Here is a 13,602-nt window from a genome sequence, read left to right as displayed (position 1 = left end):
CCGCCCTCCCTAGAATGGTGCATAAGAAAAGGCCAAAGGGTCTGTTACTGGGTCATTGGGATCTTGGGATGGCAGTCTATCCCTGACCTTGTTCTGGTAGCCTCAGAAGTAGCACGTTGCTGTCAGGACCTTGAGCACGGCCGGAGGATGGTCTCACTTTAAACTCATAGTCTTGGCCCCAGAAGAGTCCCCCAAGCTCTGCATTCTGCCATCCAGCCAGCAGGACCTCTGCCCATGGAGCCGCCTGGCTTCCTGGGGCAGGCTGGGCCCTGAACAATGCTGTATAGGACTGAGCTGGGGCAGCAGGGCCACTCACCTGAGGAAGGATTCAAGAGTAAGGGCCAGGGGTCAGGAAGCTCATAACCAGAATCTTCTTGAGTTTTAGACTGACATACATTCTTGGGTGCCGGGCCTCACCTTCCAGCTGAGCCACACAGCAGGCCCAGGTTTGGGGTCCTTTGCAGGGTCAGGGTTCAGCAGAGTCACATTTTCCAGCTGAATGCGCACAGCCAGGAGCTCTAGGGGCTGTTTGTAGACCTGGGGCTCTGTGGAGACATAAGACTAGAACTGCAGCTTATGGACCAAAATGAAGGACTTGAGGAATGAGCCACTTCCCCAGCCACAGAGAAGCCACGATGTCTCAGTTTCCCAGGTCTAGAGGACTCCTTAGGAGCCGGTCATTAAGCGGTTGGCTGCTAACCAGAGGGTTGATGGTTCAAATGGACCAGCTGTTCTGCAGGAGGGAGAAGTTGTGGCAGTCTGCTTCCATCAAGATTTATAGCCGTAGTCCACATGGAAGTCCACATGGAAGAAGCACACCAGCTTGTACGATCCAAAGATGACAATCAAAAAATCCAAATATGATGAAGGGAAAAGTGTTAGAGCTTAAATTGTGAACACCAAATTTGTAGAAGGCCATGGAGGAACCCCAAACCCATCTGCAGAGTATCTATTCCAATTAATCCGCTGGCAGATCCCCTCTAGCCACAGACAAGGGAGTTGAGGAGCTTTACTATCAAACAAAGATTATGGTAAGCTTGATTATGCTGGATCAAACTTGATACTTGGTCAGTTGACCTCCCTCTTGACCCAACCTGAATTAGTTCTAGGCTTGAGTAGTTCTTGCTTTTTCCATGACAGAAATTTCTTCCCTGGCTGTTTAAATATTGATGGTGGTCTTTTCTTTCTTAGTCATTGTTTGTATTTTCATCTTTACATTATCATTATTTTAACCAGGGGTCCTCACACTTTTTAAACAGGAGGCCAATTCACTGTCCCTCAGACTTGTTGGGGGGCCGGACTATAGTTTAACAAAAAACTATGAACAAATTCCTATGCACACTGCACATATCTTATTTTTAAGTAAAAAACCAAAACGGGGCAAAAACACCCAGTTGGCCGGATAAATGTCCTCAGCGGGCCGCATGTGGCCCGCAGGCCGTAGTTTGAGGACCCCTGATTAACCTTGCCTATTTATTTGTTACTTCATTTTATTTATTGTTTCGGTTGGGTTTCCCAGTTTGCGAAGCACAGAAGGACTAGCTGCATAGTTATAAAACTGATGCAATGGTTTATCAGGTATGTGGGGGACGATGGGACCTAGGGAGGGGGAAGGGATTTGGGGAGCAAACAATGAATGCAGGAGGGAACCCTAGAACTTACTGTGATTATACAACTTATTTTAAAAGGAATTTAACCATGGATGTGTATGACATGTGAACACTATATCAAGAAAACCATGAGGAAAAGAAAGAAACCAAACTTGACCAATGGTTACCAGAGGTAAAGGGGGAAGAGTCCTTGTGTAGTGGGCATTGGCTTTAAGTCACTAATCTGGAAAAGGATACCAATAATATTTGTACAACATGAAGAGTGTAATCAACGGCACTGAATTATACAAGCAGATGTTGTAGAATAGGAGAATGTACAGGTGTGTATATTTTTGCCACAATTAGGAAAAAAATTACATGAATAACAATGACTACAAGGAAGAAGAAAAAGTTCTAGAATTGAATATGGTGATAATTATACAACTCTTCTTGATATGAATGAATGATTGAAATGTATGACATGTGGATGAAATGCTAATGACATTAAAAAACGAAGGTTTTGGAACGCTATAGAGTAGTTCTGTTTAATGGTGAGAGGTTCCGTTCATTTTAGTGCACTCCTAGTAGTTACGTGGTAGGCTACGATCCCCGTGTTCATAACCACCAGCTACTCCACAAGAGAAAGACAGGACCGTGGGAAACAGCTGTAACTGGTAAACACTGACAGTCTGGGAAACTCACAGGGGCAGGTCTACCTGTCCCAGAGGATTGTTATGAGTTGGGATCGACTCAATGGCAGTGAGTGAGTGATGTCTATTCTAGACAGGAAAACCGCCTACTCAATGCCCCTGCCCCCCAAGACTAGACCACTCCAATAAATAGCCCAACTTGACTCTGACTTTAGATGGCTCCTACTCTTACCTTGAACAGACAACCTGGCTGCCCGGCTCTCCCGCTGCCCAGCATTATTGGCGGCCACACACATGTAGGTCCCCGAGTCACTTTTCTCAGCTTTAGTCACCAGCAGGGAACCCTTGGACACCTGTCAGGGTCAGAGAGATTGTGATGCCTCCCATGTAAATAGGAGCTCACTGCCACTCTTTCTCTCATTTTGCCTGGGGAGATGTGGCTGGAGGCATAATATTAGTCATTTGGAGCATGCCCTGCTAAGCCCATGGCAAAAGGAAGCATTGGGACGTGACTACACTCACCATTTGCCGGCCTGGCTGTAGGGTCAAGGATTTCCCATCCTTCCACCATGTGACTGTGGGCTCTGGGAGGCCCCAGGGTGGCTCACACTCCAGAATAACCTGCTTGCCCACCATGGTCACCATGTCCCGAGGCTGGACCTGAAAATCCTCCTGAAGGACTGTGGGGTGGATGGAGGATAGAAGAGGAGGTCTAATCTCACCCATCTCCCACCATCACCACCACCACCCATACACTCTGCTTTACTCAGGTCTCCCCCAAAGAGCCATTTCAACCCAGACCTCCCCTCACAGATATCTTCTTACACGCTTTCCTCACCTCAGGCATCCCACCTCAGGCATGCCACCCTTCACTGCCCTCTTACACTCTCACCAGCCACAGACAGCCGAGCACCTCGGCTAACAGCTGTGCCCAGGTGGTTGCTGGCCTCACAGGTGTAGACACCCAGGTTTGTCTGGTCATTCAAGGCATGTCCCTGCGCAGGGGGTCCCATCAGCAGGAGAGTCCCATCAGGAAGGAGATGGTGTAGTTCCAGGGAGGTCATGCTCAGAGGCTGCCCATTCAACAGCCAGCGGATAGTGGGAGGTGGCTGGCCTGAGGCACGGCAGCTCATCTTGGCAGGGCCAGGGCCCTGGAGCAGCTGGTCCTGGGGGTGGATGAGGATTTGGGGTGGAGAGTCCTGAGCCATGCTTCCTGCCAGGGAAAGAACAGCAGAGCCCTATTTGACTCCCCTAAATCAAAACTAACCCATGGTCAGCAATTCGGACTCATAGTGGCCTGCTAGGACAGAGTAGAACTGCCCCATAGGTTTTCCAAGGCTGTAAATCTTTGTGGAAAGAGGCTGCCACATCAGACTCCTGTGCTCCTGTGGAGCTGCTGGTGAACTTGAATTGCCAAGCTTTTGGTTAGTAGCCTAGTACTTGACGCACCAAATCACCAGGGCCCACAAATGCCCGCACATTATGTGCTTGATCTCTCCCTCACCCCCACCCTTTCCCTCTCCCATGGCCTCCTCTCTCTCTCTCTCTCTCTCACACACACACACACACACACACACACACACACACACACACACAAACGCGCTGCGCACACAGGGCTTGCGGGGGCTAGAAGAGCAAGGGCCAGACTCACCAGAGCAAAGAGAAAGAAGGAAAGCCAGGGGCCATCTGACCCTGAGGAAGCTCAGGGCTCCCCAGTCCATGACTGCTCCCAGCTCGCTGTTCTTGCCCAAGCACTTTGTTCTGCTGCTCTGAGATCAACAGTGGAGGGGGATGGAGGGGCGGAGCTGGTGTTGGTGGTTGTTTGTGACCAAGGCTCTGCCCAGGAGGAAAGCAGCTTTGAGGAAATAGTTGCTTCCTGTCCAGCCTTCATAGCCTTGGAGAACAGAGATGAGATCGGAGGAGTGGAATTCTTATACTACCCAATCAAGGACTCTAATACTAGCCTTTAAACTTTTAGCCTTAAACCTCTTCTTGGCTCTTATCCTTGAATCATAATGCTTAACCGATAAGTCCCACTGCTAGAATGGAGTGGCCCTCCAGAGGTAGGATCTCAGGGCATAATGTTAAGAAGTGAAGGACAGAAAGGTAAAGGGTGCGTTGAAGGGATTAAATGGAGGGAATTTAGTTCAATGGGGGGATGGGGTGTAAGCAGGAGGATATTGGTCCATTGTCATCCAAGGTCCACTTCCCCAGGATAGATGCATGTGGAGTGGGGAAGGATGGGAGACTGGAAGGCTTCATGGCCTTTGGGACAATGTGGGAGATTTCCACAAAATCCACGTCCATATTCCGCTCAGGGGGAAACGAAACAAGTTTCTAAATTACTCGGTGAGTCAGTCCCCTCATCTGTAAAATGGGGAAAATGACGGTGGTTCTCCTTGAGGGCGGGAGGAAAAATGAAATAAGATCAAGCTTAAAACCACCTAGCACAGTTTCTGGCAGATAAGATGTGATTAGTAAAGGTTAATCAGCATTGTCATTTATTTAGTCTTAGGTCCATCCCGTCACCGAAAACATCCAAGTGCATGTACGTTCCGTGATGGGATGTGCCAAAGAATAAATACCAACCTTGAAAAACCTTGACTAGGCAGGGATGGTTTTCAAACCCTGGAAAGGTGGTTGCAATAACTGGTCTTTGCGGGCCTTCTGAGCCTGCCAGGGCAGCCTTCCTCCCGCGCTCTCCACCCTGTCCTTAGAGAGCAGCCACCCTCCTGGATCAGAGCCCACCTCCTGTTTACAGGTCTCTTCCTTCCAAATCTGGAATCTCACTCATTTCCCAGGGCTGTTCCGGGAAGGCCCAGAGGCCAGGCTCAGCGGAAGAGTGTCAGCCTTTGTTTCTAATTGTTTCAAGATGGCTCCTTTGCAGTGGTGGGGGTGGGGTGGGAGTAGGGGAGTCGATCCGACTGACCCCTCCCTCCTCCCTCTTCCAGCCTGTGCTGCCCCTGCAGTTTCAGTCACAGCCCCGAACAGCCTTTAGAGGCAGGCCTCCTGCACTCCTCAGACTGAGCCAGTGACAGAGAACCTCAGGATCTCCACAGACAGGGGTGCCCCCCAGGTAAAGAATAGACCAAGAGAGACAGCGCTGCAGGGCTAGGAACAGGGACCTAAGAACTGAGTTTGGGGTTTTAGATATGGAGAATAGCTGGGTCCAGGGCATGACTATTGCCTGTATGGTGGACAGAGTGGAGTGGTGTTGATGAAGTCAAAGGACTGTGGAGCCAGAGTGATAGTGATGCTTGAATGCATGGGCACTGAAGTCAATCAGGGACAAGACAGAAATTATGTGGTAAGACAGGTGACATGTACGGACACTTTGGAGTATAGACACTAAGCCTCCCAGTATGTCTGAGACCTGCCTGCCTGCTCCCCAAGGATTGCTGGGAACAATCCTTCTTTAGTCTCTTCTATTTTTTTTATAAGACTTGGAGACTGATTCTCTTTCAGTGCTTTAATGAATACTCTAATGACACTTGATTTTATTCAAATCTCCACAATCCAGTTCTGTTGTCTTAAAGTGATGTCTTGCCAAAAGTCAGATCCATGACTACCCCAGTGCTCAGTAGTGATGAGTGAGAATGAACAAGCGAGAAGGGCTTGTGCTATATTTCAGGGATGGAGTGGGTCCCAGAGGCTACTACAGCATGAGGAACAGTACCTGTCTCACAGGCACCCAGCCTACCCCTGGAGACTGCTGTCAGTACAGCCCCTCTCCACTTCCAGACACCGGAGAGCCAAGTTCTCCCAAGGGCCATGGTTGGAGGGATCAATTACTGGGAGCTGTTCCTGAGAGACATTAGAACACCTCCCCACTAAATGCATCCATAACACCCAGGGATATATGGAAGGATGTCTGACAGGACTTCCCAGCAGTGAAATAGTTTAGATGACTCCCCGAGACCATTTGAGTGCTCGTTGCAGTAACTTGGCTCATAGCATTCTGATTGTCTCATTTCCACAAATGAAGGAAGAGCCAACTGCATGAGTCATGGAGATGATTAGGGGCAGGCTAAACACTAAGTAAGGTAAGCGCAGATTTACTTGTGCTTATTTACTGTAAACACAAGTAAACTTGAGCTTACTGTGCTTCTTCTGTAATCTGAAACTGGGGGTGATGCTACTTGACCAGAGTCACTTCCCATTGTTATTTAAGGGGAGCTGCACTCAGTTCACTGATGATGTGCAGCTGGGGTGTCAGTTTGGATAACAGCTTCTTTCACTGAGCCCTTTTTGTTCTATTGTGCTTTGTGTTTTTGTAAGTAGCTCCTCCTTCGCTGCTTCTAAGAGGCAGGAGAGAGGAGAGGGACAAGGTGATCTCCTGAAGGCCCTCTAAAGGAGGCAGGATTCTGTTTTGGGTCCAATTGCTGTCAGGACAATTCTATGATTCTTTGGGGGTTTGGGGGTTTTTTTTATTTTTATTTTTATTTTATTTTATTTTTTATTTTTTGATTCTTTGTTGAAGAGTGATCATTCCCTCACTAGATGATGTATCAAATGGTTCTTTTTATGTATTTTGAATAATACTGCTGTTAACTTAAAAAGAAAAAGTCTCTTGTTAAACCTACAAGTGTTTAAGAGTTTCTCTATGAAATAATACTAGAAATAGGGTCTTGGGGCAAGCAAATGTCCAGCTTTGTATAATAATGCAAAATGGTTTTCCAAATCATTTGTAACTGGGGCATTAAACAACAACCTCAGGGACAGATGGTGGATTTTTTAGTTTTTGCCTATTATCTAAAAGCATCTTCTTGCTGTCTTAATTTGCATTAACCTGAATTAAATAATGGAGCTGTGCATCTTTTCCAGTCTTTATTTACCACTTGTATTTTCTCTTCTGGGAACTATCTTTTTCTAGCTTTACCCTATTGTTTTTTCTCCATAACTTTCAGGTGCCCTTTCCATATCCGGGATAATAATTCTCTGTGAATCGGAAATGTTGCAAATATTTCTCCCAGTCGGGGTTTATATTTCCTCTTTATGATGTAACAGAAGTTCTTCATTTTAATGCAGAAAATTTTATTAATATTTGTATATTTCATTCATTCTACATCTTTTTATTTTTTGTACCAGTGTGAAACCAAAAATATTTATTCAATCATCAGTGTTTAGGATTTGTATAATACCAACATAGGGAAACATAAAAACCTAGGCGGGATGATTTTGGGGTGGTATATTATGCATTCACGTCGTAGTGGCATTAATTCTTCTTTCTTAAGAATATAAATGTGGAAAATATTGCATACATTTCTGAAATATTAAAGTTTTCAGATAACATATCCTTATAAGTAGCCCTGGTGGTGTAGTGCTTAAGCATCGGGCTGCGATCCGAATAGTTGGCAGCTCGTAAACCACCTGCTAGCTGCTCCTCAGAAGAAAGACCGGGCTTTCTACTTTCTTCAACAGTTACCGTCTCAGGAAACTCACAGTGGGTTGCTATAAGTCAGCATTGACTCGATAGAAATCTTCCTCTTTGGGGAGGCAAAAAAACTAAAACAAAAAACAGCTAGATGGGAGCCGGCCAAGTAGCATCCTAAGATTAATGTTGGAGAGCCCTCTGGGGCAGTAGTTAAGTGCTTGCCTGCCAACTTAAAAGCTGAAAAGTTGGAACTCAATAGCCATGCCACAGGAGAAGGGTGAAGTCGTCTGCTTCCAGATAGACTAACAGCCTTGGAAGCACTGCAGGGCAATTCTGCTCTGTCCTACAGGGTCACTGTGAGTCAGAATCAGTTTGACGACAATGAGAGTTTGGTGTTTGGTTAGACTGATATTGTTTACAAGCATAGCTTTGAAATTCTAAAAACGGAATTTTTGAGATCAGAAATAGACCAGTTACACTAAGTGAGGCAATCTTGATCCCAGGGCATCACAAACATTTATGGCTGTAACACTCCCAGGCTTTCACCTGCTCCCTAGTTAATGTCTTACTGCTTAACCGTCAGAGATGCCGTCTTATTTCTTCTTCAAAACAGAAATCCACAATCCACAAAAGATCAAATGCAGCGCATTGCTGCAAAACCAAAAACTAAATGAACTTATTTTCTATCGTTCTCATCAAATATGAAGTTTCATCTTAAATCCTATAGTGGGATGTTTGATTTAGAGGAAGTGCCAAACTTTTAAATGGACTCTGTACCCAACATTCCTTTTTATGTTAGATTTGAAACACAGGATCTGTATTACTAAAAAAAATTAAAAGTTCCATTGCCATTATCGAATATAAATAAAAAGTTAAATTTCCAGTTATAGTTAAATCCTCAGTAACAGTTCACGCAGACTGAAGTAAAAAAGTAAGCCACCCTTATCTTCCCTTGATATTAGGACATACTTGTTTTATATTTTAGCATTTTTAAAGTCAAAATTAAAATTAAAATCAATGTGTTGATGTTATTCCTGAAAAGCTGTTAAAATCATATTTATCTCTAATGCTGTGTAAAACCATTACCTCTAATGGTGTATAAAATCTTAAAAATAAAAGAAAATTGGTATTCCTATTCTAACTGATTATTTAAACCTTTGCAGGAGAAGAAAATGCATTCTATATCTGACAGCAGCATTTTTCTGCTTATTATAAACTGTCCATCTCTAAACAATCAATCTCATTCCTTGTCCAAGATATTTTACTACTTTCTCTGAATCTTCTCCCATATAACATACACAAATCAGATTCAATCCTATGGCGGCGGGGGGGACACTTTCTTTTATTTTAGGTCTTCCTTCCCTCTCATCTTTGATCTCCTTTGTTCCTGTTGGCTAAGCTTCCTTTAAGTATACTTGCATATTTCCCATGAAATAGAGGTATAAATTGTTCCCTCTTTTCGGACATTTAAGTTATGAATGCATTACTAGTAAAACACATTCCATTTGACATCCTTGAACAAACATCTTTTACAACACTGCAAATATTTCTGTAAAATTCTAGAAATAAAATTGAATCTAAAAGAATGTGTATTTGCAAAATGCTCTCCAAAATGGCTGTGAAAACTTATACCCTAACCAAGTATAAATAACTTGCACCACACCCTCACCAATCTGAGCAATCTGGCTGGGATAGGTAGGTTTATTGTGCCAACCTGGCCAATAAGAACATGTGGGATTAATAAGGTCACAGTTTGATTGGAGGGCAAAGAGATAAATGGCTTTGTGAGGCACGCCTCTCTCTTGCTCTCTGGTGATGAGACCAGTGTGTGGCTGCCTTAGGGCGTTCTCAGCCTTTGCGAGCTACACTACCTGTGGGACAGCCAACCCATGGATTGTGTCGCTAGAGCTTGGGGTTCTTCCTTCAAGACCTGCTTCACCACGCTGCTGGTGTAATCATCACTTGAGCTTGGGACTGTTGGTTCCTGTCATCTGGCTGACTGTTGGTGACCTGCTCTGCTGTTTGCTGCCTCTAACCGGACTGCCTGAATTGCCCTACAGTAGACTCAGCTGTCTGCTTCCTTGACCTTGGACCGTTTCATGGAAGTGAGTTGAACTGAGTCCTCTGTACCACTATGTGGACTAATTAGCTGCTATATTCCTTCATGCTCTATACATCTATCTTCATATATATAAATATATATAAAATCATAAGTGTCCTGGCTTTGTTTCGCTAGAGATCCTGTCTAACACACTGGCCTTGCTTTTTTTTTTTTTTTTGGCTAGTCATGTAGGCAAATGAACAGTCATTTCTTTTAAATGCAGTTTTATTTTTTCCTTCCATATTTAGCACATTTAGGGGGCATTATTTTCCAATTTCTAAAATGGAATGAACTTGATTAACACCATCAAATATCCACTCACACCTAGATATATGATTTAATTATGTGTTTGCTAGAATCATAAACATCTTTACTTTCTAAATTTGAAGTGTATGACTACTCATCTATTTATTGTTAATATACTGCAAAATTTTCAACTTCTAGTATTGTCAAATGTTGTATTAGGTATCTTAAAAATGGCACAAGTTAAAACTTATTAGAAGGCTTTTAATTTTGACTGGGAAATTGAAAAGTTAATATCAAAGTTAGTATTAATGGTATTACAAAGCCTAAGAGTATCTTAGCAACATTGAAAATAAAGCCTTCAGGAGCATCTTCAACTCTGACTGTGAACGGGCTTCTGGGAAGTGCAAATGGGGTGTCAGGTAGACTTGGAAAGTACAATAAAGTTTCGTCTGCAAGCAAAAATAAATAATAAAGCCTTTATAAGATATTTGATTCAATAATTATTTCTTGAAAGCAACAATCAAGTGGCATATTTATTCTTTAGATCCTTGGTCTGTTTGAGGACTACTTTCCCTCCATATTATCACTAATCCTTTTTGATCTTCATGTGAGCTTTCAGGTTACTTGACTGAGTAAACTTCTGGTTACAGCCAGTGTGGATTTGTACATGTGAGCGTAAATTGAATTCCAGGGAAAAGTGCTTTCCACAACTCTCAAACATGTACTGGTAGGGCTTTTCTCCACTGTGAACCAGAAGATGTTGTTTTAGTTTTGAGCTCCCAATGAAAACTTTCCCATATTCTGCACATACAATTTCTGGAAGATCATAAACTAGGAGATAATTTCTCAGGGAAGTCTTAGCTCCAAGCTTTCTTGTATATCCACCCTGAGGATATAGGAGTGTTTCTGGGTTATTATATTATGTATTTTTTCTTGACTTCCTTCTAGCAAATTCTACTAGCTGTTTAGGATCAGATGAGTCAACACCAGGTATTCCTCCAGGAGGAAGTTTTCCAGTCATGAACTTTGAATACACAAGTGAATTCTCTTCAGCAGTGTGTTGAAAAGGTCTTGATTTGCCCTTTTATCGTGTATTCCAAAAAGCAGTCGAGAAGTGATTTGTCTCCATGAACCTGTTGAGCAAGGCCTTGTTCTGATTCTTCTTTCAGCTATTCCAAGGATTTAATAATGAAGTCCTCTTCCGGGATGGGTTCTGCAAACTCACCTTGTATTGTGCATTCTATGCAACACTCAGTCATGGAAGGGCTCCTCATCAACAACCAGAAGACTCGTGTCGTTATGCACATCTTTATCATAGAAAGCCCATCTTGTATTAGTAGGTTCCACCTCTGCTTGCAGCACCTGGTTGGACTTCACTTGCCTTGGCTTAGTCTCAGTATGGACCTTTACATCTAGGGCTTTATGGCAACTTTTCCTTAGTCTTTTCTTCAATTGCTGTCCCATGTTGTCCTATCTGTATTCTTCTTGAAGACTTACAACAGAATCCAGCAATCACTTCTAGCAATCTGTTCTACAGCAAGCACCTGCCATATGTGAAGGTCTAGGAGGGAAGGGCCTTTTCTGACTTCTTCGCCATGTACTTCAGCACTTGGTACATTTGACCACTCACCGCCAGTGCACGCTCATGTTTCTGATTCCTTACCTGGATCACATTCTCTGTATTTTAAAAGGAAACACCTCACTCTTTCTCTTTCAAGAGTGCCATTGGCATCCTTTAGCCATCAGTTTGTCAAGCTCCTTGAAGGATTTTGGAATCTTTATTGGAATTGATTTAATATGTAGAAAGAACTGCCATTTTATAAACTTATCTTTGTATATGCTTCCCTATCTAAGTTGGTTAACATGGATTTTAATAAATTTTTATGTTTTTCTCTATACAAATTGTACACATATATTGTTAACTGTATTTCCTAATTTTATTCATTTACCAATCCTTTTGATCTGGACTGGCCATGTGAATTGGTTGAACAATAGAATACAGTGGAAATGATGGGTGGGACTTCCAAATCTAAGCTTCAAGAGGCCTTGCAGCTTCTCATCTTGTCCCTGGAAAATGCTGCTTGGAGGCTACCATGCAAAGAAATTTGTTTTATCCACACAGAGCAGAGAAGAGGCATCCTAGCTAAATTCATAGATGAAAGCAATTGAATTCATGTAGACTGATAAATTTATTGATGACAGCAATGGTCACCAGACACATAAGTGAAGACATCTTAGTCATCCAACTCCAGTTCAAGCTGCCAGATATTAAGTTCCCATTAAGTGACTCTAGGTAAAAACGCAAGAGAATGTATTACCTGACTTAGCCCAGACCAAACTTTTGACACCCAGAATTACAAGCCAATAAAAAGGTTGTTGCTTTAATCATTAAATTTTGGAGTGACTTGTTATGGAGCCATACGTTATGACCCCTAATATTATACCTAGTGGTATATCTGCAGATTCTTTTCAGCTTTCTATGTAGAAAATGCTATCAACTAAATGTAATGACAGAGTTTGGTTTTCATTGTTTATGCATTTGTTTTAAAGGGACAGCTAATGCTTTACCATTAAGATTGGTATTTGTGAGCCTTCTGGCAAGATGACAGAAAAGGCAGACAGTTGTCCCTGTCTGTAACAAGACATAACACATCAAATGAAGCAGGAATGAATGATATTCCAGGAATCCTGAGTTTTGAAGGAAAGGATCCAAAATATAATACATCCAGAGAACCAAAAATCTACGATGTAAAGAAAGAAAATAAATAGTGTGGTTGCACAATTTCCAAATGGAGTGAAAGTCAAGACGATTTCATGATAGAATAGATTGTCTTAAATTTGGGAAGAAAATAATCAATTACAGCATAACCTCAAAGAAAATACACATTCTCAAAATGAAGAGGAAAATAATAAAGATTTCATAAGCACTGGAACAATAGCAATAAAGGAAATAATAAGAAAACAAATAAACAAAAGGAGGTTGACACAGAAAATGATGAGAAGCAAAAAAAACAACAGTACATCCAAAACACACAACAAAATGACAGTAACAAACTCATACCTATCAGGACTTATCCATGGATATACATGGATTCAAATCATCAATCAAGAGATGAAGCAGTCCCCAAATCCATCTGTAGATAGTAGAGCATCCCCTCACAGTAGGGTCACAAGGAAGGGATGAGTCAAACAGGGCGCAGTATAGCACCAATGAAACACACAATACTCCTCTGGTTCTTTGAGGTTTCCTCACCCCCCACTATCATGACTCCAGTCCTGCCTTTCATTTCTGGCTAGACTGGAGCATGTACACTGGTACAGATAAGAGCTCATGACACATGGAATCCAGGTCAGATAAACCTCTCAGGAACAGAAACAAGAATAGCGATAACAGCAGAGTAGGGGGAAGGTGCGGGGAGGAGGGGAAAAGGGGAAATGATCACAATGATCACCGCATAATCCCACACACACACACCCTCAGGGGGATGAACAACACGAGAACTGTGGATGATGGGAGAGAGCGGTCGGTGTAAGATATGAAAATAATAATACGAGGACCACATGGCCAGCCCCACTATGAGACATGATGTCCATCACTGACCGATAGCCCTACAGGGGACAACTGGAGACACAGTGTGGGAA

General features: G+C 43.1%; 2 protein-coding genes and 1 pseudogene across 6 annotated transcripts in view; all 3 read right to left on the bottom strand.

The window, feature by feature from the left end:
* ROBO4 (roundabout guidance receptor 4) overlaps positions 1 to 4,236 on the bottom strand; it is a 14,604-nt gene extending 10,368 nt beyond the window's left edge. The window contains exons 1-6 of one of the 5 annotated variants that reach the window (XM_045283690.1): positions 3,891 to 4,236; positions 3,132 to 3,452; positions 2,762 to 2,919; positions 2,472 to 2,592; positions 418 to 545; positions 88 to 316 (exon numbers count right to left, since the gene is read on the bottom strand). In XM_045283690.1, coding sequence (XP_045139625.1) covers positions 88 to 316; positions 418 to 545; positions 2,472 to 2,592; positions 2,762 to 2,919; positions 3,132 to 3,452; positions 3,891 to 3,960 — 1,027 coding nt within the window. In that variant the 5' untranslated portion in view covers positions 3,961 to 4,236. Of the gene's footprint in view, positions 1 to 87; positions 317 to 417; positions 546 to 2,471; positions 2,593 to 2,761; positions 2,920 to 3,123; positions 3,453 to 3,890 lie in introns of those variants that run through there. The other 4 variants (XM_045283687.1, XM_013007613.2, XM_045283688.1 and 1 more) reach the window with 4 other exon arrangements.
* Positions 4,237 to 9,927: 5,691 nt separating this feature from the next.
* HEPACAM (hepatic and glial cell adhesion molecule) overlaps positions 9,928 to 13,602 on the bottom strand; it is a 39,546-nt gene continuing 35,871 nt past the window's right edge. The window contains exon 7 of the mRNA XM_045283686.1: positions 9,928 to 10,409. Coding sequence (XP_045139621.1) covers positions 10,284 to 10,409 — 126 coding nt within the window. The 3' untranslated portion in view covers positions 9,928 to 10,283. The remainder of the gene's footprint in view (positions 10,410 to 13,602) is intronic.
* LOC123520910 lies at positions 10,321 to 13,120 on the bottom strand (annotated as a pseudogene).

Source organism: Echinops telfairi, unplaced genomic scaffold (assembly GCF_000313985.2).
Source record: "Echinops telfairi isolate 266 unplaced genomic scaffold, ASM31398v2 ScPeMD7_7465;HRSCAF=8503, whole genome shotgun sequence".
Taxonomy (NCBI): Eukaryota; Metazoa; Chordata; class Mammalia; order Afrosoricida; family Tenrecidae; genus Echinops; species Echinops telfairi.
This window is presented reverse-complemented; position numbering and strand designations above follow the sequence as displayed.